This window comes from Canis lupus, chromosome 8 (assembly GCF_048164855.1).
Source record: "Canis lupus baileyi chromosome 8, mCanLup2.hap1, whole genome shotgun sequence".
In the NCBI taxonomy this organism is placed as follows: domain Eukaryota; kingdom Metazoa; phylum Chordata; class Mammalia; order Carnivora; family Canidae; genus Canis; species Canis lupus.
The window spans coordinates 27703055-27726347 of NC_132845.1; the positions used below are offsets into that span (position 1 = coordinate 27703055).

At 36.7% G+C, this 23293-nt stretch overlaps 1 protein-coding gene across 2 annotated transcripts in view; it reads right to left on the reverse strand.

Annotated features, from left to right (window-relative positions):
* Positions 1 to 23293, reverse strand: part of SASS6 (SAS-6 centriolar assembly protein) — a 43696-nt gene that overhangs the window by 6465 nt on the left and 13938 nt on the right. For both annotated transcript variants that reach the window (XM_072834674.1, XM_072834675.1), the window contains exons 8-14: positions 20961 to 21152; positions 15457 to 15651; positions 15259 to 15348; positions 15004 to 15183; positions 14394 to 14475; positions 13258 to 13394; positions 11088 to 11216 (exon numbers count right to left, since the gene is read on the reverse strand). In XM_072834674.1, coding sequence (XP_072690775.1) covers positions 11088 to 11216; positions 13258 to 13394; positions 14394 to 14475; positions 15004 to 15183; positions 15259 to 15348; positions 15457 to 15651; positions 20961 to 21152 — 1005 coding nt within the window. The remainder of the gene's footprint in view (positions 1 to 11087; positions 11217 to 13257; positions 13395 to 14393; positions 14476 to 15003; positions 15184 to 15258; positions 15349 to 15456; positions 15652 to 20960; positions 21153 to 23293) is intronic.

A 23293-nucleotide genomic window follows, 5' to 3' on the forward strand; every position in this document is an offset into this window, starting at 1 on the left:
AGAAATATTAAGTAAGTATCAGATATCAATTCATAAGACACAGGCAAAAATCAAAAATTAGGAAACTGAACAAATTAAAAAGAATGGTCTCAAATACTAAACACCACGTAATAGTACACAACTGTGATCTTTGAGAGAAGTGTGATACCTACAAGCCTTCTAGCTTTCCAAGTAGAGGCATTTTTTTACCTAAATTTTTACCTAAATTAAAGTACAGAGGGAAATCATAAATGCCATATGGAAGAGATCAGGATCAGAATTTAGGGAGGTTGGGATGAGTGGAAGTTGCAAAGTGGAATTCTGATGAGAAAGAAGCTATAAACGTGTGCCTTGGTGGCTCAGTCCGTTAAGCATCTGAGTCTTGATTCTGGCTCAGGTCATAATCTCAGGGGTGTGAGACTGAGCCCCATATCATGGAGTCTGCCTGGGATTCTCTCTCCTCTCCCTCTGCCTCTCCCCCTGGAGTACTGAAAGGAAGTAACGAAAAAAAAAAAAAAAAGTGAAATAATGACCACAATTTTCTAAGCTGTCAACCATTAACCCCTGATAACAAGTCCTCAATAAAAAGCCCTAAGCGGATAATGATATACATGAACCACATCAAGACACAGCAGAAATAAGATCTTGGGGGTAAAAAAAATCAATGAAAAAAAGAAAATCATAAAAGTACCCAGAGAAAAAAGTCACTTTCTAAAGAAACTCCTTTAAGTGCAAAAGAAAAGGCCATAATTAGAAAATTAGGAAAGGAAAAACTTTCACAAAAACAAAAAAGCAAACATACACTAAAGGTAATAGAGCAATTACTTATGAAGTTAGTATGAAGATTAGAAGACAAAAGTAGTAAATTCAATTATTGCTAAAAAAGAAATCAGTTGGGGGGGGTCACACTTGGGTGGCTCAGTCAGTTAAGCATCTGACTCTTGGTTTCAGGGGAGGTCATGATCTCAGGTCAAGAGATTGAGCCCCATCCCATGTCAGGCACCATGCTCAGTGCAGAGTCTGCTGGAGAGTGGGATTTATTCCTAGGATGCAAGGATGGTCCAATATCTGCAAATCAATCAATATGTGAAATACCACATAAGCAAAATAACTAAAAATCACATGATCATCTCAATAGATTAAGCAAAAGCATTTAAGGAATCCAATATTCATTTATGATAAAAATTCTCAATAAAGTGGGTCTGGAGAAAACATACTTCAACATAATAAAGGCCACATGACAAACCACAGCCAAAATCATACTGAATGGTGAGAAACTGAAACCTTTCCCCATCAGGAAGAGCACAAGGATGTTCACTCTAGCTACAGCAATCAGACAAGAAATAAAAGGCATACAAACTAGTAAGGAATAAGTTAAAACAGTCACTATTTGCAGATGACATGATACCATACCTAGAAAACCCTAAAGACTACAAAAAAACTATTAGAATAAGTAAACTCAGTGAAACTCCAGGACACAAAATATACAGAAATTGGTTGTGTTTCTTGTTGGGCTGGCGAGATTGGGGACCTCAAAACGGCCGACCCCAGGCCAGCAGCCTCCCAATAAAGCCGCCTTGCTGCCCCACCCCCATCATCCCTGCCACTGCCTTGCCTTGCCGCCCTACCCTAATTTAGCTTACAAAGACCTGTAACCCGGGATCCCTGGGTGGCGCAGCGGTTTGGCGCCTGCCTTTGGCCCAGGGCGCGATCCTGGAGACCGGGGATCGAATCCCACGTCGGGCTCCCGGTGCATGGAGCCTGCTTCTCCCTCTGCCTGTGTCTCTGCCTCTTTCTCTCTCTCTGTGTGACTATCATAAAAAATAAATAAATAAATAAAAATAAAAGATTTACAAAGACCTGTAACCCTTGCCCTAATCGAAATGCTGCCCTGCCCCCATCTTCCCCGCTAAAAACTCTTTATAAACTCCCCCTGCGGTTTGCCTGGGTGTGACTTCCCGGACTCGGGCCTCTCCAAGTGACAGAACCTCGCCCAGGAGTGTTCCCCATTAAAGCACTCTCGAACCTACTGCCTGGCTCTGCTGTCTTTAATTTTCTCCACCAGTCATTAGAAGAAAACTTAACATTTCTATACACTAATAATGAGGTAAGAGAGGGAAATTAAGAAAACAATTCCATGTACCCCTATGTTTATCATAGCATTATTTACCCAGTCATAGGAACAGCCCACGTGTCCATCAACTGATGAATGGATAAAGATGTGATATATATTTACACAATGGAATATTATTCAGCACAAAAAATGAAATCTTGCCATTTGCAACAACATGAGTGAAGCTATAATGCTAAGCAAAATAGGTCAGAGAAAAACAAATACCCTATGATTTCATCCATAAGTGGAATTAAGAAACAAAACAAGCAAAGGGGAAAAAATAAGAAAGACAAACTGACTCTTAATTATAGAGAACTGATGGTTACCAGAAGGGGGGTGGTGTGAGGGGATGGGCTAAATAGCGGATGGGTATTAAAGAGTGCCCTTGTGATGAGCACTGAATGATATGTGGTTTTGAATTACTATATTGTACACCTGAAACTAATATAACACGATGCCAACTTGAATTAAAACAAAACAAAACAAAAAAACAAAAGTGGGCAAATAATCTGAATAAGCACTTCTCCAAAAGAAATATACAGATAGCCAATAGAATATGAAAAGATGCTCAACATCACTGATCATTAGGGCTATACAAATCAAAAGTACAAGGAGATACCACACCCATTAGGATGGCTATTTAAAAAGAGAGAGAGAGAGAGAGAGAGAGAGAGAGAGAGAGAGACAAGTGTTGGCAAGGATGTGGAAAAATTAGAACTCTTGTACATCATTAATGGGAATGTAAAATGGTACAACTGCTATGGAAAACATTATAGCAGTTGCACAAAAAATGCAAAGTAGAAGTGCTACCAGCAATTCTATTTCTGATTATATACCCAAAAGAAATGAAAATAGGGCTTGAAGACATATTTGTTTGAAGACATATTTGTACACCTATGTTCATAGAAGCATTATTCTTAACAGCTAAACACAGAAGCAAGTTAAGTGTCCATCAACAGATAAGCAAAATGTATTATATAGAATGGAATATTATTCAGCCCTATAAAGGGAGAAATTTCTAATGTATGCTACAACATGGATGAACCCTGATGACATATACTAAGTGAAATAAGCCAGTAACAAAAAAACAAATACTATATGATGATTCAACTTTATATGAGGTACTTAGAATAGTCAAAATCAGAGACAGAAAGTAGAACTGGGGTTACTAGGAGCTGGGAGGCATGGGGGAAATGGGGAAATTATTGGTTAATGGGTATAGAGTTTCAGTTTTACAAGGTGAAAAGAGTTCTGGAGATGGTTGGTGGAGATGGTTGGACAACACTATGAATATATTTAAAACATTGCCAGTGTGTACACAATTTTTAATTCTAAACTTTAAAAAGATTAAGGGGCGCTAGGTGGCTCAGTCGGTTAAGTGTTTGACTTCGGCTCAGGTCATGATCCTGGGATCCTGGGAATCAAACTCCACCTCAAGCTCTCTGCTGGGCAGGGAGCCTGCTTCTTCTTCTCCCTTTGTACCCCCACTCATGCTCTCTCACTCAATCTCAAATAAATAAATAAATAAATATTTAAAAAGGTTAAAACAGTAAATTCTATGTTATATGTATTTTACCACAGAATTTTTTTAGTACACTACAAAAGCTGAATTTTACTGTGTGTAAATGATACCTCAATAACCTGACTTAAAATGTAACTGGAAAGTTCTGAAGCTCATCAATAAAATTTTAGGGGCACCTAGATGGCTTCATCAGCTAGGCTTCTGACTTTGGCTCAGGTCATGATCTCAGTGTCCTGAGACTGAGCCCCACGTTAGGCTCCACACTCAGCGGGAAGTCTGCTGCTCCTTCTTCCTCTCTCTCTACCTCTCCCTTACTCATGTGCTCTCTCTCTGAAATAAATAAATAAAAGTTTTTTAGATACACTGAATGAAACCCATGGATGAAAATTAAGCATCTTAGGGATGCCCAGGTGGCTCAGCAGTTGAGTGCCTGCCTTCAGCCCAGTGCATGATCCTGGAGTCCTGGGATCGAGTCCTACCATCAGGCTCCCTGCATGGAGCCTGCTTCTCCCTCTGCCTTTATCTCTGCCTCTCTGTCTCTCATGAATAAATAAAATCTTTAAAAAACAGAAAACAAATCCATTTACAATTGCATAAGAAAGAGTGAAATAGGGCAGCCCGGGTGCCTCAGCGGTTTAGCGCCACCTTCAGCCCAGGGTGAGTTCCTGGAGACCCGAGATCGAGTCCCATGTCAGGCTCCCTGCATGGAGCCTGCTTCTCCCTCTGCCTGTGTCTCTGCCTCTCTCTCTCTGTGTCCCTCATGAATAAATAAATAAAATCTTAAAAAAAAAAAAAGAGTGAAATACCCAAGAATAAACTTAACTGAGGAAGTTAGATATACCCTCTGAACACTATCAAACACTGGATGAAAGAAACTGAAGACTATACAAACAAATGCAAAGATGTATCACGCTCATGGACTAGAAGAATATTGTTAAAATGTCCATAATACCCAAAGCAATCTACAGATTCAGTGCAATCCCTATCAAAATATCAACAGTAATTTTCATAGAACTACAACAAACAATACTAAAATTTCTACAGAATCACAAAAGGCACTGAGTGGCCAAAGCAGTTCATGAGAAAAAACAATGCAGCTGGAGGTACATTTCAAGATATACTACAAAGCTATAGTAAAACAGTGTGGTACTGACACAAAAATAGACACACAGATCAATAGAACAGAATAGGATATGCAGAAATAAACCCATCCTTATATGGCCAATTAATCTATATCACATGATGTAAGAATATATACCAGTGAGGCAAAACACAGCAGACTCTTTAAATGGTGCTGGGAAAACTGGATAGCTACATGCGCTAGATTCAAACTGGACTACACTCTTAGACCACACGCAAAAATAAAATGGATTAAAGACCCAAATGTGAGACCTGAAACTGTAAAACTCCTAGAAGAAAATACAGCCATTACTCTCTTAGCAACATCAGCCTTAGCAACATTTTCCTGGATAGGTATCTCAAGGCAAGTGAAATAAAAGCAAAAATAAACTAATGGGACTACACCAAAATAAAAAGCTTTTGAATAGAAAACTATCAACAAAACAAAGAGACCACCTACTGAATAGAAGATATTTGCAAATGCTACATCCAGTAAGGGGTTAATATCCATATATAAAAGTGTCACAACTCAACACCAACCTCCCCCCACAAATAATCCAATTAAAAAATGAGCAGAGAAACTGAACAGTTTTTCCAAAGATATACAGGTAGCCACATGAAAACATGCTCAACATCACTATTTATCAAGGAAATACAAATCAAAACCACAATGTGATATAACTTTACACCTGTCAGAATGATCAGTAACGAAAAGACAAGAAAGAACAAATGCTGGTAAGGATGTGGAGAAAGGGATCCTGGGGTGGCGCAGCGGTTTAGCGCCTGCCTTTGGCCCAGGGCGCGATCCTGGAGACCCAGGATCGAATCCCACGTCGGGCTCCCGGTGCATGGAGCCTGCTTCTCCCTCTGCCTATGTCTCTGCCTCTCTCTCTCTCTCTGTGACTATCATAAATAAATAAAAAAAATTTTAAAAAAAAGATTAAAAAAAAAAAAAGGATGTGGAGAAAAAGGAAACCTCAAGCACTACTGATGGGAATATAAATTGGTGTACCACTGTGGAAAACAGTATGAAGGTAAACAGTATGAAGATTCCTTAAAATATTAAAAATAGAAATGCCATATTAATCTGGTAACTCCTACTGGGTATTTACCAAATGGAAAAAAGCATGGACTATTTATGCTTAAATATAAAACCACTCGTGTACAAACAAACATACACATACACATATATATTTTTGTATATGCTTTTAATATATTTGGATTATATCAAAAGAAACTCCAGAGTCATCTTCTCTGAAAAGACAACTAGGGACCGTAGGACGGACATTTAGACAGTTATATCCTTTTGTGTATTTGGTAGCTTCTCATGCTGATATATTATTTTTTAAAACAGTTACCACAAAATAAGCAAAAATTAATTTGGAACCATCTGGTGAATGATGTGGTTAATCAAACTGAGAAATGCTATCTCTAGGTAAAATCTGTCTCTGAATAAACATTGTGGGCTAAATACTATCAAGATAAATCAATCATCTAATCTTAGATAATACTCTCTCATTACAGAAAAATCTCCCACATAAACTTCAAGATGAAATCTGATCATCACTCTAAAATGTTTCAGCTAGGGTGGCTCAGTTGATTAAACATCTGACTCTTGATTTCAGCTCAGGTCATGATCTCAGGGTTGTGAGACTGAGCCCCAAGTAGGGCTCGTGCTAAGTGGAGCCCACTTTAAGATTATTCTCATTCTCCCTATGCCCCTCCACCCCCTGCTCACTCTTTCAAAAAAATTTAAATTAATACAAAATGTTTCAGTGATATTATCATTATTTTCCTTGACATCAAATAGCATCTTAGTTTTTGTTTTTTTTTTTAAAGATTTGGAGGGAGAGCAGAGTGAGAGAGAGAACATGAGCAGGGATGAGGGGCAGAGAGAGAGAGAGAGAGAGAGGGACAAGCAGACTTCCCACTGAGCAGAGAATATGATGCGGGGCTCAATTCCAGGGCCCTGAGATCATGTCCTGAGCCAAAGGCAGACACTTAAACCACTGACCCACCCAGACATCCCAAGTAACATGTTTTTCATAATACTTTAATAGATACTGTAGTTTGCAATCATAATGGGGTTTTCACCACAAAATGTAAGCACCAAGGACTCCTGCGGGGTAGCTCAGTGATTGAGTGTCTGCCTTCAGCTCAGGGCGTGATCCCAAGGTCCCACATAGGGCCCCCTGCAAGGAGTCTGCTTCTCTCTGCCTGTGTCTCTTGTATCTCATGAACGAAATAATGAATGAATAAAATCTTTTAAAAAAATGTAAGCGGGATCCCTGGGTGGCGCAGCGGTTTGGCGCCTGCCTTTGGCCCAGGGCGCGATCCTGGAGACCCGGGATCGAATCCCACGTCGGGCTCCTGGTGCATGGAGCCTGCTTCTCCCTCTGCCTGTGTCTCTGCCTCTCTCTCTCTCTCTGTATGTGACTATCATAAATAAATAAAAATTAAAAAAAAAAATGTAAGCACCATATTGGTAAGGACTTGGTCTTGTTCACTGCCATGTCTCTTGTAACTAGAACAATGCTTGTCTATATTAGGCATTCATTAAATATTTATCAAATGAATGAATCCTTGGTGATTATTGTCTTCAAAAATAAAGGAGAAATTATTTTGTTTATCTTGCTTTAATATTACAAAATGTTCTATTTGACAGCATGGCACAATCTTTCAAAATACTTTGTATTTCTTTCAGCATGATTTGTTCTTGTTTAATTTAACTCATGTAATTTTATATCCTCACAGTTAAACACCTACTTAACTGTACTAAATCTTAACAGTAACATTTAAAGGCATCAGGTATAAAAGTTTCAATATCATGAAATAAAATGATCTTATTTTTACTACAACTAAAAAGATGATGTTTTAATCACTGTAGCTGCTAGCACAAGACTACCTAGATCAGTGATCTCCAAAGTAGGCAGTGATTATGACTACACACTGAGGTAGGAGAAGAAAATGTTATAAATTTAATATATATATTTTTAATTTCACTCTTTAATTTCTAAAATTTGAATATTATATTCATAGATAACATAATGAAGCAGTTATCCAATCAAATGTATTAACTCACCTAATCCTCACAATAAATCCAGTAAGGTAGATAAAAAATTATTGCTCCACTTTATAAGAGAAGACACTGAAGCATGAGAGAAGTTTCTTCTTTTTTGTTTATGTTTCAGTGGCTGGCCCAATTCACATATAAAGGCAGGATTTCTTTTTTTCTTTAAGATTTTATTTATTTATTCATGAGAGACAGAGAGAGGCAAAGACATAGGCAGAGGGAGAAGCAGGCTTCCTGTAGGGAGCCTGATATGGACTCAATTCCAGGATCCAGGGATCACTACCTGAGCCAGATGCTCAACAACTGAGCCACCAGGCATCCCTAAAGGCAAGATCAACTCTAACATCAGATTCCACCTTCTTAACCACTAAACAATGCTGTTAAGTACATAATACAGTAGTTGAGTAGTATATGCATACAATTCACAAATAAATAAATATTCCTGTATTAGAGGTTCAAGCTCAACGTGTTTTGTTTTAGGTTTCCTTTTGTTTTATAACTTTTGGGGGTACATGATCAAAAGGATACAGAGATAAGTGATATAGGAAACCCTGAAAGCCTTGTTCCTATGTTTAGGAACATCCTTGTTACAATGATTCCTCCAATTCCAGAACTATAAAGGTAATCTTGTAAGTGATATTGAGACCTATAAACTAGGTGACTATCTGGAAAGTAGTATTTCTTGTCCTCACATTGGATATTATATATATTCTTGGAAAGCTGTTTAAAATTAAAAAAAAAAAAGAAAAACAGTGTGGAGGCTCCTCAAAAAGTTAAAAATAGAACTACTTTATGATCCAGCAATCACACTACTAGGTATTTATCCAAAGGATACAAAACACTAATGCAAAGGGATACATGCATCCCTATGTGTATAGCTGAATTATTTATAATAGCCAAGATATGGAAATAGTCCAAGTGTCCATCAGTTGATGAATGGATAAAGAAGATGTGGTATATATACACAATGGAATATTATACAGCCATAAAATTAAATCTTGCCACTTACAGTGACGCAGATGGAGCTATAGAATACAATGCTAAGTGGAATATGTCAGATAGAGAAAGACAAATACCATATGATTTCACTCATATGTGAAATTTAAAAAACAAAACACAGGAAAAAATGAGAGTGTGTGTCAAAGCAAGAAATAGACTTAATTGGGCAGCCCGGGTAGCTCAGCCGTTTAGCGCCACCTTCAGCCCAGGGCCTAATCCTGGAGACCCGGGACCGAGTCTCTATCAGGCTCCCTGCATGGAGCCTGCTTCTTCTCCCTCTGCCCGTGTCTCTCATGAATAAATGGATAAAATCTTTAAAAAAAAAACAAAACTTTAAAATGAAATGAAAAAACAATTCAATAATATTCTCAAGAAAAATATTAATCCCAAGATGCAATCACATTTGAGTATATTAAGAAACAATAATATTCAAGAAACAAGTGTTGGCAAGGATGTGGAGAAAAAGGAACCCTCATATACAGTTGGTGAGAACACTAACTGATGCAGCCATTGTGTGAAACAGTATGAAGGTTCCTTAAAAAATTAAAAAATAGAATTACTGTATGATCCAGTAAAATTCCACAACTGGGTATTTACCCAAAGAATATGAAAACACTAATGTGAAAAGATATGTACACCTCTATGTTTACAGCAGCATTATTTACAATAGCCAAATTCTGGAAGGAGCCCAAGTGTCCACCGATAGATGAAAGGATCAAGAAAATGTGGTATATATATATACAATGTGATATTGCCCAGCCATAAAAAAGAAATGAAATCTTGCTATTTGCAACAACATAGATGGAGTATGTGAAATAAGTCAAAGAAAGACAAATACCACATGATTTCACTCATGTGGAGCTTAAGAAACAAAACAGAGGAGAAAATAAAGAGACAAACCAAAAACATATAGTTAAAAAGGCTTTTTTAAAATAAATATTTTATTTATTTATTCATGAGAGACATACAGAGAGAGGCAGAGACATAGGCAGAAGGAGAAACAGGCTCCCTGTGGGGAGCCTGATGCGGAGCTTGATCCCAGGATCTCATGTTGAGCCAAAGGCAGACGCTCAACCACTAAGCCACCCAGGTGCTCTAAAAAGACTTTAAAAGTTAAAAAGAAGCATAGGCCTAAGCAACACAGTCAGCTTATTTGTAGGGCAGCCCGAAACTAATTTGATAAAGGGTTTATAAAAACAAATTCAAAGTCCTCCATTCAAAATATTGTTTTCAGGGGCGCCTGGGGTGGCTGAGTCAGTTAATTAAGCCTCTGACTCTTGATTTTTGCTCAGGTCATTATCTCAAGGTCACAGGATCAAGCCCACATCAGGCTCCAGGCTCAGCAGGAGGTCTGCTTGAGATTCTCTCACTTTGCCTCTCCCCTCCTTGTGCACACTCTCTAAAAGAAATACATCTTTAAAAAAAAAATCTTTTCAAAATTGTTTCTATGATTTACAAAACAATCAATTTTGACCTAAACTTAAGAATGAAAATAGAATCAGTGGCTGGTCTGGGATGCCTGGGTGGCTCAGCAGTTGAGCATTTTTGGCTCAGGGTGTGATCCTAGAATCCCAGGATGGAGTCCCACACTGGGTTTCCTGCATGGAGCCTGCTTCTCCCTCTGCCTGTGTCTCTGCCTCTCTCTCTGTGTCTCTCATGAATAAATAAGTAAAATCTTAAAAAAAAAAATCAGTGGCTGGTCTGGGTGAATTATTGTGAAAATAAAATTATAATACATGTGAAAACAATATATAAACCTAAGACATTAAGTACTAACAATGATGATGAAGAACTCAAGTGGGTAGAAAAAAATCTCAGCAAATATCACATTGAAGGAAATGCTAGTTCTATGCTATTTAAGAAAATGTTGCCAGAACTACATTTTAGAATATGCTATAAGTCTACCTTATCACACCTTAAAGTCCTGGCAGTAAAATCCAAAAATGTCACCATAGCTAATACATCAGCAGTATGAAGTCAGTAATTCTAGTTAGGTTTGAGAATTGTAATAGAGAATGAATAAAAATGGAAAACGGTTCAACAGGGATAAATAAAATTTAAGGAGAGTAATGTCCAGCTTTTTATAAATTATAGTGACTCAAGAAATACCATATAGTACAGGTAGTACTTCCTATAAGCATAAACTAGATATTCTGGAATATATTTATCTATTAACCTAATACTTAGCAACTGACCAAAACACTAATAAATCTTTAAAAGAAAAAAATTTGTTACTAGCTTGCTATATTTCCTCCCAAAAAAGTATTAGTTAATTTGTCTACCTTTGGTCCTGAAATTGGGTGATTGGTATTTTTGGCAGATACAGGATGAGGAAAGTTATTCTGGAATGCATATGCAGAGGAGATAGGATAACCAATCCCAAAACTTGGGTAAGTCAGTCTACCATCAACCTAAAAATAAAAACATAAAAAGGTAAGGATGAGTTATTAGTTCTAAATAGTATTTACTGATCTATGAGACACTGTTATAATACTTAAAAACACTATCTTTAGAGGCCAATTTTATCATGACAACACAAAACTCTGCTTTAATAATAAATAATAGCATGAGACTAGGATATCTAAGCTTTCTTAAGGAGTGGCCTTGCAAGCTTAACAAAATGAACCACTGGACCTGTCTTTGAAATGACTTCAAATGACCTCTCTGAATTACCTTGGTTCCCTATAGATCTTCCATTCCCGAAAATGGGATGGGGGAAGGGTGGAGTCATAGATCAATATGCCAATCAGATACAAAATAAAAATAATTTTCTGCCAGAATGAGAACAAGGTATGTGTTCTTAAATGGACTGATTCTGACAGTAATTTGCTTTGCCACTAATTTTCAAATATAGTGACAACACCATTAACTAAGGTCATGAAAAGAGTTTATAAGAGAACTGAAACACAAACCTTAAGAAGCAACTGTATAAGATCACTGGGTACACAACAAAAACACCTTTTACGTAGCTATTTATCATCAATTCAGAAGGTTAAGATTCAAATTTCTTCAAGTTGTAATTCAGTGCTAGGTACTTCTTTCCACACCTTTTTCCAACTTAGCAAAAATCTATTCTTTTAAACATCAAGTCAATCTAATTTATAAATACAGTTAGGTATTTGCATTTTAAATCCTCTGCCAATGCTCTCCAACAAATGACTACCAGAAACATGTCTATATGTGTACACCCTGGGTTTACTGCTCCTTGCAAACAATGGAGACTGCATACTGTGGGAAATCTAGTAAGAGGGGGTGTGACAGTATGTAGGTGTTAAAAGGGACTTTATTAGACTTATGTGTTAGGTGTTTCAAGGAACAGTTTAATAAAGTGTGGCCTTGTTGTGGTTCAGATGCTATCTGGAAATGGGGATAACTGTATGACTCAGTATCTGAAATAAATCTTATTAGGTAAGTATTAATGCATTGAGGCCAAAACCGTAGTTGGTAAAGAAGGAGCAGTAAATCATGTTAGCCAAGACGGGAGAATGTTTCCCATTTTGTGGTTTAGCAATGTTCCTTTTTTTTTTTTTTATTGTGTTCAGACATGATTATGATGTGATCCTGTTTTTGTCTTGATCTGTCACAGTCACAGAGTGGCCTTGCCTGATGTTGATATTCTGTGAAATTATTTATGTTCAACAGGAGAGCCCCAAGACCTAGTTGTGAGTGCTAGGCTAGCTCTCCTAGCAACACCAGGGCCTTGGTGATAGTACCAAGCCAGCTCCCAGATGTAAGGAGTTGCTCTTCTTTTTCTCCCAATTTCTTGCAAGGAAAAAGCAAGAGACCTGGTCCTGGGAGCTAAAAACCTTAAATCTCATTAACTACTTCCTTCTAGAAACTGGAGCTGACAGACTGATAAAAGGACATTTCTTTCTCTTTTCTCTTAAAATTAGAATTCAGTTTGGGCTCCTTCTATCATAGTTCCAACTTGAGCTCAAACTCTGTTTTCCCTTCTTAAGGTCCCCAGAATACTCCCTTCTTTAGCACATTTGGCATTACTTATTACTGAATGATTTCTATATCCAATTTTTAAAAGTGCACCCTTGGGTAGCCCGGGTGGCCCAGCGGTTTAGCACCGCCTTCAGCTCAGGGCCTGATCCTGGAGATCCGTGATCAAGTCCCACGTCAGGCTCCCTGCATGGAGCCTGATTCTCCCTCTCCTTCACTCTCTCTCTATCTCTGTGTCTCTCATGAATAAATAAATAACATCCTTAAAAAAATAAAATAAATAAATAAATAAAAAATTTAAAAAAATAAAAAGTGCACCCTTGAAATATAGCCTCTTTATTAAGAGCAAGTTTACCTATATATCCCACTTCCAGGTGGGACTTAACCTGTATCTCAGTGCTAATCAATATCTAGTCATATTAGTCATGGAGACTTCCTTAGTCTGGCAACATTTTTATTTTAGGCAATTTACTAAGACCACTCACATCTTAATTTAAATCTTACCACATTAGAGTTAGAAGAAATTCCACTTCTAATTGTGTTACTGCTAGAATGCACAGGTGGAGTGGTAGAAGGTCCCAATACATCTTGTTTTCTCACTAGCTGATTTTCATTTAGTTCTTTATTTAACCATGTGATTACTTAAATAAAAGAACAAAACAAGGTAAAGAATTTTGACTTTTTAATTTTCTAATAACTTTAAACATTTAAAAGTTATATTGAGATCTTTTTAAGTCTTTCAGAATAGCTTATATCACAGGAAAATATAGGTTCACCTAAATGCTTATCATTAAAGACTCTTAGCAACCACCACATACATAGAACTCTTTATTACTATCAGAAGTACGTATTTCTGCTAGTCTTGGATCTCTTTGAAGGCTTTCACTTCTAGAACAATATCTTACAGCTTATTTGAAGTTCATACTCTTGTCTGATAACCAATACTAAAAACTGAGAAAATGTGAGGATCCCTGGGTGACTCAGTGGTTTAGCACCTGCCTTTGGCCCAGGGCGTGATCCTGGAGTCCCAGGGATTGAGTCCCGTGTTGGGCTCCCTGAGTCCCCAGGGATTGAGTCCCGTGTCGGGCGCCCTGCATGGTGCCTGCTTCTCCCTCTGCCTGTGTCTCTGCCTCTCTCTCTCTCCCCAGGGATTGAGTCCCGTGTCGGGCGCCCTGCATGGTGCCTGCTTCTCCCTCTGCCTGTGTCTCTGCCTCTCTCTCTCTCTCTCTCTCTCTCTCATGAATAAATAAAATCTTAAAAAAAAAAAACTGAGAAAATGTTAAAGCTTAATCTTATATTTCAGTTTCAAATAATTCATGTTATTACTATTAGATAAATATAACAATTAAAATAAGGAATAGTGAAGACCTTTAATATGAAGAATTTAAATTACAATCAATATTTTCAACACTTAATTTTGGGTTACTGAGACATTTAATACGGTTTTTGTTATAATGATAACTGCTTTACAGGGCAACTGATATACAAGTTACTATAGGAAAGACATGAAGACAATGTAATTAAAACAAATTATTTGGCTGTAGCAATATCTTGATTTACCTAAACTTTTATGAACTCAAAATTTTCAGATGAATAGAACAATTATAAATCTCATTTACATAAAAAGGTAAAATACTTACACTTCTCATTATTTTTTAGAAGCTGTTTGCTTTCTTCAAGCTTTTGAACAGTAGCTTCTAACTGTTCTTGTAATTTGCATACCTGAAATATCAATCCTCTCTTATTAGTATAATAAAGGCTAAATAAAAACTAAGGAATGTATCTCTATTAATTAAATACCATTAACTATTAAATAGATAAATGAATTATAATTCACCTGCATAACACCCGTATGTGTACGTATATATAACAAACACTCAAGGTATCTAAGTCATGATAACTAACTTTTCAAATTGATATAGGTTAACTTGGGCAGCCCAGATGGTTCAGCGGTTTAGCGCCGCCTTTAGCCCACGGTGTGATCCTGGGGACCTGGGATCAAGTCCCACATTGGGCTCCCTGCATGGAGCCTGCTTCTCCCTCTGCCCGTGTCTCTGCCTCTCTCTCTGTTTCTCAAATAAATAAAATCTAAAAAGAAATAGTTAACTTGTGCTGAAGCTAGTTATGTTCTTTTGGGGGGATAAAAAAGCCAAAGCTCTTCTCTAATATAACACATTTTTTTAAAAACCTGAGAAAAGTTGTTATACTCTAGAAGTAGTCACACACGCAAAAATATAGAATATTCACTACCTCTTGCTCTTTAATTCGGAGAGCCTGTCCAACATCTTGTAATTCCTTTTGTTCCTTTTGTAATTTGTCTTCCTTCTCAGCCAAGAGTTTCTCTTGTTGAACAGTTACTGTATTCTTCAGTTTTAATTTACCCATTAAAGTTTTCAGATCCCCCTGTAACTTCTTGATAATTTCATTTGCCTGTAAAAGAGCTTCATATGTATATCTCTACTTAACCCAATGAAATTTAATATTCTATTATTTTTAAAAACAAACCTTAAGAAGTTCTGCTGATAATGATTTTATTGTAGCTTCAAGTTTTCCTAGCTGTACCTGATTTTTCTCACCATTCTCTTCTAAAGCCACCTGATACATATTTTTTAAAACAAAAATAATTAATAGGATGTTTGTGTTTAAAAAAAGCATCACTTGTAAATGTGATCAACAATTTGTTTAAAAAATGTTTAAATAGACCTTTTGTTCCTGGATTGTATCAAATGCTTCTTTTGTTCTTAAAACAAGCTGGTCCTTATCCTTGATTTCCTGTTCTAAAACAGCCACTTTTGTTTGTAGCTGATTAATATGCTTTTCTTTTTCATGGCATTCGGCATCTAGTGTAGAATTCTCTCTTCGCAAAGAGAGGACTTCTTGCTTAGCCCGCTGGAGTTCCTAGAGGAAGAAAAAAAATGATGCAGTATGAAAAAGAGAAGTTAGCTGCTCTGGTTATTTATAATTAGACATTTAAAATATTTAAGAAGCCTTTCAAAGTTCTAGTACTTTTTTTTTTATTTCATATAGCTTTTATTTAAGATTTATTTATTTTAGATTTTTAAAGATTTTATTTATTATAGAGAGAGTGAGCAGGAAAAGGAAAAAAGGGAGAGAGAATCCTTAAGTCGACTCCCTATTGACTATGAAGCCCGTCTCAGTGCTCCATCCCCTGAGATCATGAACCACCCTGAAATCAAGAGGCGGCCACTTAACCAACAGAGCCACCCCAGCACCCCTCCATATAGCGTTTATTTTATTTATTATATTTATTTTATTTATTCTATTTATCCTATTTATTATATTTATTTTATTTATTTCATTATTTTTTATTTTATATATTTTATTTTATATTTTTTATTTTATTTTATTTTATTTATTTTATTTATTTTATTATTTTATTTATTTTATTATTTTATTTTATTTATGAGAGATCCACAGAGAGAGGCAGAGACACAGGCAGAGGGAGAAACAGGCTCCATGCAGGGAACCCAATGTGGGACTCTAACCCGGGTCTCCAGGATCAGGCCCTGGTCTGAAGTCGGCGCTAAACCGCTGAGCCACCCGGGCTGCCCTTAAAGGGTAAAAATTAGAGACAGATTTTGGCTCTAACATAAGGAATAGATTTTTAACAATTTGAACTCTTCAAAAATGGAATAGTGTTCTTAAGGATTAGTGAGTTCATTCCTATTTGGACCTATCTAAGCAGGTAATAAATGACTTTGTGCCAGAGATGAAGAGAAACTTTTACACTGGACCAGATAATTTCTACAGTCCCTTCCACTTTTAAGGATTCTTAAGATTTTCTAATTTTAGGCTCATGGGCTCAATAAGAGTTATAATCATTATAATATTTCCCAATGATTCATGAAGCCTGTTTCTTCATAGTGAAGGATCCAGATACATGTGGTGATTTAAAACAACATATACAAAAATTGGTCTGAAAATCTAGTACTGATTTTTTTTAAAGGATACAGAAGTCCCTCTAAGGTTGTATGTAACTTGTAGACTTGAAATATGATTGTAAAATACACTAATATCTAATTCAATGACAACAAGGAAAATAATCTTGATTTATGAATAAATTACAACTTTTAAAAACTAGTAACAAGGATTTTTTCATACCTTAAAATTTACACTTAAAAAAAAATCACTTAGGTAATAAATGCCCATTATAATAGAATTTCAAGAACATAAAATAAAAAACCCTATCATTCTACCATGTAAGCAGTGGTTTCAAGCTAGTATGCATATTGAAATCACCAAGAAAACTTTAAAACTATTGATGCCTGGCTCCATCCCCAAGAGTCTTATTTAGGACGCCTGGGTGGCTCAGCAGTTGAGCATCTGCCTTTGGCTCAGGGTATGATCCCAGAGTCCTGGGATCGAGTTCTACATTGGGCTTTCTGCATGGAACCTGCTTCTCCCTCTGCCTATGTCTCTGCCATTCTCTCTCTCTGTCTCTCATGAATAAACAAATAAAATCTTTTAAAATAAAGTCTTATTTATAGTTAGTATGAGGTACGGCATGGGCAGTAGAACTCAGTAATGGATTCTAAGGGTAGCCAAGGGTGGCTGCTACAATCTGCTGTTAACATTTTGCTCTGTTTATATGCATTGATTTTTTTTTTAAAGTACTCATACTGTGCAGTTTTATAATCAACCTTCATACATATTACGATCTTTCCATGTCAACAAATATGTTAACACTTCTGGATTTGCTCTTAGTTCACTCTTTAAAACAAAAGTAAGCAAATATAATTGTTATTTAAAAACAGATTTTTTGGGGGACGCCTAGGTGGCTCAGAGGTTGTGTTTGCCTTTGGCTCAGAGTGTGATCCTGAGATCTAGGATCGAGTCCCACATCAGGCTCCTTGCAGGGAGCTCGCTTTGCCCTCTGCCTGTGTCTCTGCTTATCTAATGAATAAATAAATTAAAATCTTAAAAAAAAAAAAGATTAAAAAAAATCTAAGATAGGTCACTTCCCAATTAGCTAATACCATCTAAATACTGCCAAGTATACACAACTCGAGGATATAGTATTTCTAGATAATTTTCATCTTTAACAAAACTTTACAAAATAATCTTATAGTATTATGCCACAACATAATACTTTGATTTTAGAAGCAAATTCTACTATCAGACAGACTTGAATACAAATCAAGGTTCTTTGGTATAACCTTGGGAATTATTTAACCTCCCTGAATCTTAGTTCCCTCATTTTTAAAACAGAAATAACAAACACTTCATAAATTACTTCACTTAATTTCCATAAAAACCCTAATGCAAATTGCTTAGCATAATGCCTGGCACACAATAAATAATAAATGGCAGCAATTATTTTTAGGGCACTAATGCCTAAAAGGTATAATTTACCATGATTAGGTAACAATACTCAGAGGTTTTAAAAAAAAAAAAAAAAGTTCCCAGTGCAACGACATGGAGTTTGAGTGAAATAACTCAGTTGGAGAAAGACAAAAACTGTATGAAAAACTCATAAAAACAAAAACTCATAAGTGGAATTTAAGACACAAAACAAATGAGCAAAGGGGAAAAAAGGAGGAAGAAAGAAAGAGAACAAGTGAGCCAAGAAACAGGCTCTTAACTATTGAGAACAAATTGATGGTTACCAGAGGGAAGGTGGGTGGGAAGATGAGTGAAATAGATGATGGCAATTAAGGAGGACTGCACTTATGATGAGCACAGGGTGTTGTATAAAGTACTAAATCACTATATTGTACACCTGAAACTAATATAACACTGAATGTTGACTATACTACAATTAAAAAAAAACAAAGGGGTTCCCAGGACTGATCATGTTCGAGTCATCTGCAAATCTTGAAAGAAAGATTTTGATTAGACATTAACGAGTGTACATAATGAGATGAGCACTGGGTGTTATACTTTATGTTAGCAAGTTGATTTAAATAAAAAAAATTTTTTTTAAGATTTATTTATTCATGATAGACATAGAGAGAGAGGCAGAGATACAGGCAGAGGGAGAAGCAGGCTCCATGACGGGAGCTGAACATGGGACTCAATCCGGGACTCCAGGATTGCCCCCTGGGCCAAAGGCAGGTGCTAAACCGCTGAGCCACCCAGGGATCCCCAGAATTTTTTTTTAAAGAAATAATTTGGGATGCCTGGGTGGCTCAGTGGTCGAGCGTCTGCCTTCCGCTCAGGTTGTGATCCCAGAGTCCTGGGATTGAGTCCCACATTGGGCTCCCTGCATGGAGCCTGCTTCTCCCTCTGCCTGTGTCTCTGCCTCTCTGTCTCTCGTGAATAAATAAATAAAATCTTTTTTTTTTTTAATTTTTTTTTTTAATTTATTTATGATAGTCACAGAGAGAGAGAGAGAGGCAGAGACACAGTCAGAGGGAGAAGCAGACTCCATGCACCGGGAGCCCGACGTGGGATTCGATCCCAGGTCTCCAGGATCGCACCCTGGGCCAAAGGCAGGCGCCAAACCGCTGCGCCACCCAGGGATCCCCTAAATAAAATCTTAAAAAAATTTTTTAAAGAAATATTTTGATGAAATTATATAAAGCCCATATAATGGAGCACAGTATTTATAAACTGGCCAATTTCAGGGCGAAGATAAAAGAAGTCATATAGTATTAATGACTATCCAATGTACAAGGAAGATTACAGTATTTTACAAACTGGTATGAAAGGTCAAGAGAGCAGGGAGGATGCACTACTGGCGCAGAATACTGAGGATCTGAACATAAAATCATCAAGCTTTCTACCCAGGGCAGCCTGGGTAGCTAAGTGGTTTAGCGCCGCCTTCAGCCCAAGGTGTGATCCTGGGGACCAGGGATCAAGTCCCATGTCGGCTCCCTACATGGAGCCTGCTTCTCCCTCTGCCTGTATCTGTGCCTCTCTCTCAATCTGTGTCTCTCATAAGTAAATAAAATCTTAAAAAAAAAAATTTAAAATAAATAAATAAAATCATCAAGCTTTAGAGTTGGTGAAATGGAGTGGGGAAGTCCCATGAGCTCAAATAACACTGATTTTTTATTTAAATATGATAGACTTAACAAAATCTACGTTTTCTGATTAATTCATGACAATAATGTATAATGCTAGGAAGGAGCTTATCATCATAGCCAAAGCATCAACAATGTGTCACAGAGCAAGATTTTCTAAATGTCTCTGTTGCCTAAAAGAATAAAGGAGTACTAAAGATAAGCAAATAAGAGGATACTAATCCTTGCTCTTCCGTTTACTGGCTATGAAACCTTGGGCAAGTTTCTTAAACTATCTGTGTCCTAGTTCACCATCTGCAAAATAGGGATAACAGTACCTTCTTTAAAATAATTATAAGAATTAAATGGATTAATACCTGTAAAGCAGTTAAACAGCACCTGTCACATAGCATGTGTTCAGTATGCCTTAGCTATCAGCATTACTAATATCATTATTATTAGACACATTATTCATATAGTTGTTGGACCTGTTAAGTAGGCTGAAAGAACCAGGCCTGTAAACACTGAATACATTGAGCCATTGACACTGTGCAGATATTAAAAGTACACTGAGGGCAGCCCTGGTGGCTCAGCAGTTTAGCACCAGCCTTCAGCCCAGGGTGTAATCCTGGAGGCCCAGGATCGAGTCCCACTGTCAGGCTCTCTGTATGGAGCCTGCTTCTCCCTCTGCCTATGTCTCTGCCTCTCTCTGTGTGTGTGTGCTTCTCATGAATAAATAAATAAAATCTTAAAAAAAGTACACCGAAAAATCTAAAGGTTATGTCAACGAGCTACTCTTCAAAACCCTAACTAAAAATATCTAAATTGACCACAGTTCTGTTCTGAATTATCCCTTTTCATCAGATTTTAGATTCTCAATTTTTTTGCAATGTCTGATCACCCTAATAACACCAAAACAGGGGATCCCTGGGTGGCGCAGCGGTTTGGCGCCTGCCTTTGGCCCAGGGCGCGATCCTGGAGACCCGGGATCGAGTCCCACGTCGGGCTTCCGATGCATGGAGCCTGCTTCTCTCTCTGCCTGTGTCTCTGCCCCTCTCTCTCTCTCTGTGACTATCATGAATAAATAAATAAAATCTTTAAAAAAAAAAAAAAAAAAAAACACCAAAACATCCTTGCAAAGCATCAGAGAAACAGCCTGGATACAAATACTAAAGTCACCAAATTTAAATGTTATTTTAAATTGGGAGGGTGGGGGGGAGGAACAAACACAACGTTCAATACCTCTTCTACACCAGACAGTTTTGTTTTCAGTTCTCTGATGGTAGAGTCTCCTTTATATTTCCTTTCCGTTAGGTCTTTATTAGTTGCTTCTAACTCAGATAATTTGTTTTGTAGTTGCTGGATATTTCGTTGATGGAGGATTTCTAAATCTTTTTTCTGTTGTTCATGCTGCTGTTGGTACTGTACCTGTGCCTATTATATAATAAAAGTATAGTATCAAAATTGAAAACAAACACAAATACAGAAAGATTTGAAGAAAAATAAATCTTATTCTTATATATAATTATAAAAATTTCCTGTTTCAAAGAGGATCTATTTTCAATTACGGATTTCATGAAGGAGAAAGGTCAACAAAGGTACATTTACTATTTTGATCTTTTCTTAATTTTTTTATTTTTAAAGATTTTATTTATTTATTCATGACAGACAGAAAGAGAGAGAGAGAGAGGCAGAGACAGGCTCCATGCAGGAAGCCCGATGTGGGACTTGATCTCAGGACTCCCGGATCACGTCCTCAGCCGAAGGCAGACACTCAACCGCTGAGCCACTCAGGCGTCCCGATAAATAAAATCTTAAAAAAAAAAAAAAGACTGAAAATGTAATGTGGGAAGAAAATAACTGCTGGAGCAATCAAGAAGAAAAAAGAGTAAACTGGTAAAGATGTTAATGTAACTGCTGAAGATGGTAATCAAATACATTGAAGGCAATAAAGGCAGTAAAAATAAAGGACTGGTTTTATCCCAGTGATCATTGTAATTTGGAGTTTTTGTTTAAAAAATAGAGAGGGACGCCTGGGTGGCTAAATGGTTGAGCAACTGCCTTTAGCTCAGGGCATGATCTTGGGGTTCCAGGATGAAGTCCTGCATCAGGCTCCCCACAGGGAGCCTGCTTCTCCTTCTGCCTTCTCTGTCTCTCACAAATAAATAAAATCTTAAAAAAAAAAAGAAATGCATTGTTAAAAATAAAAAAAGGAAGTATGAGGGCTAGGACTACAACATTTACATTTTCTACTCTGGTCACTGCAGGTGATTCTGACGCACACTGAAATTTTAAAATCACTGCCTACAGGGTGCCTGGGTGGCATCGGACTCTTGATTTCAGCTCAGGTCATGATCTCAGGGTCATGAGAGTGAGCCCTGCATCAGGTTCTGCACTGGACATGGAGCCTGCGTAAGATTCCTTCTCCCTTTCCTTTAGCCTCTCCTACCATCCCACTTCCACACATGTGCAAGTTCACTCTTTAAAAAAATTAAAATCTATTATTTATTACATTAGATAAAGGTGGAAAAATGACATGATTATTTAATTAAATCCCCAAAATCACTCATCTGGCTTAGCACTCTTTGGATTAACTCTCAGGATGCAGAACAAACATCATTCCTAAAGATCAGACATTTTAGGTTATTTACCAAAAAAAGAATGAAACAAGGAAAGGAATCCACTACAATTTAGCATTTTTCTGTACAAGAAGAAAAAATGGTACTAATCTTAAAAAAACATAAATTATCATTTTATACATATCTACCTGAAAAACTAAGAAAATCAGCTCTAAAACTATTAGAATCTGTAAAGATAATATACAATTAACAAGTATGATATTAATGCATATCAGCAATAATCAGAAAATTACTGTAGTGGTGGGACATAGGTGGTCCAATTCATAGCACAAAAAGTTATAAAATCTCTAGGTAAACAAATTTTAATAAGAACTGTAAAAAAAATAAATAAATAAATAAAAGAGAAGATGGAGGGAAATAAAGAACAAACTATAAGCCTGTTTTAAATAAGATCTAAATAAATGAAAAGATATTCTCGCTACTGGGTTAGAAAATCCCAAAGATATTAGTTCTCCCTAACACTCCAGAAACAAGGTCAAACATACAAAGAAATTTAGTATATATTAAAGGTTGCATTTTAAATCAGTGGAATATATGGTATTGGAACAAATGACTGACTTTATGTCAAAAAAATATCTCATGCTGTATTCTATAAAAATATAACCCAAACAGATTAAAAAGTTAAATACAACAACAAAAAAACCAAAGTATTAAAAGAAAATACTAAAGGAATAGCTTTCATAACCTCAGGGTGGCAGAGGACTTCCAAACATGAAATGAAACTTTAAACCATAAAAGCAGAATGACAGATTTGATGACATTCAAATAAAAAGAACCATATAGGGCAAAAGGCAATAGTAAAAGGCAAAGACAAATTGGGAGAAAATGTTTATAATATACATAATAAAGATATAATATCCCTACTTTATACTATGGAGAAATGAAAAGGTAAGCCACAGACAGAAAATAATCCCTATGCATGTATCTGATAAAGGA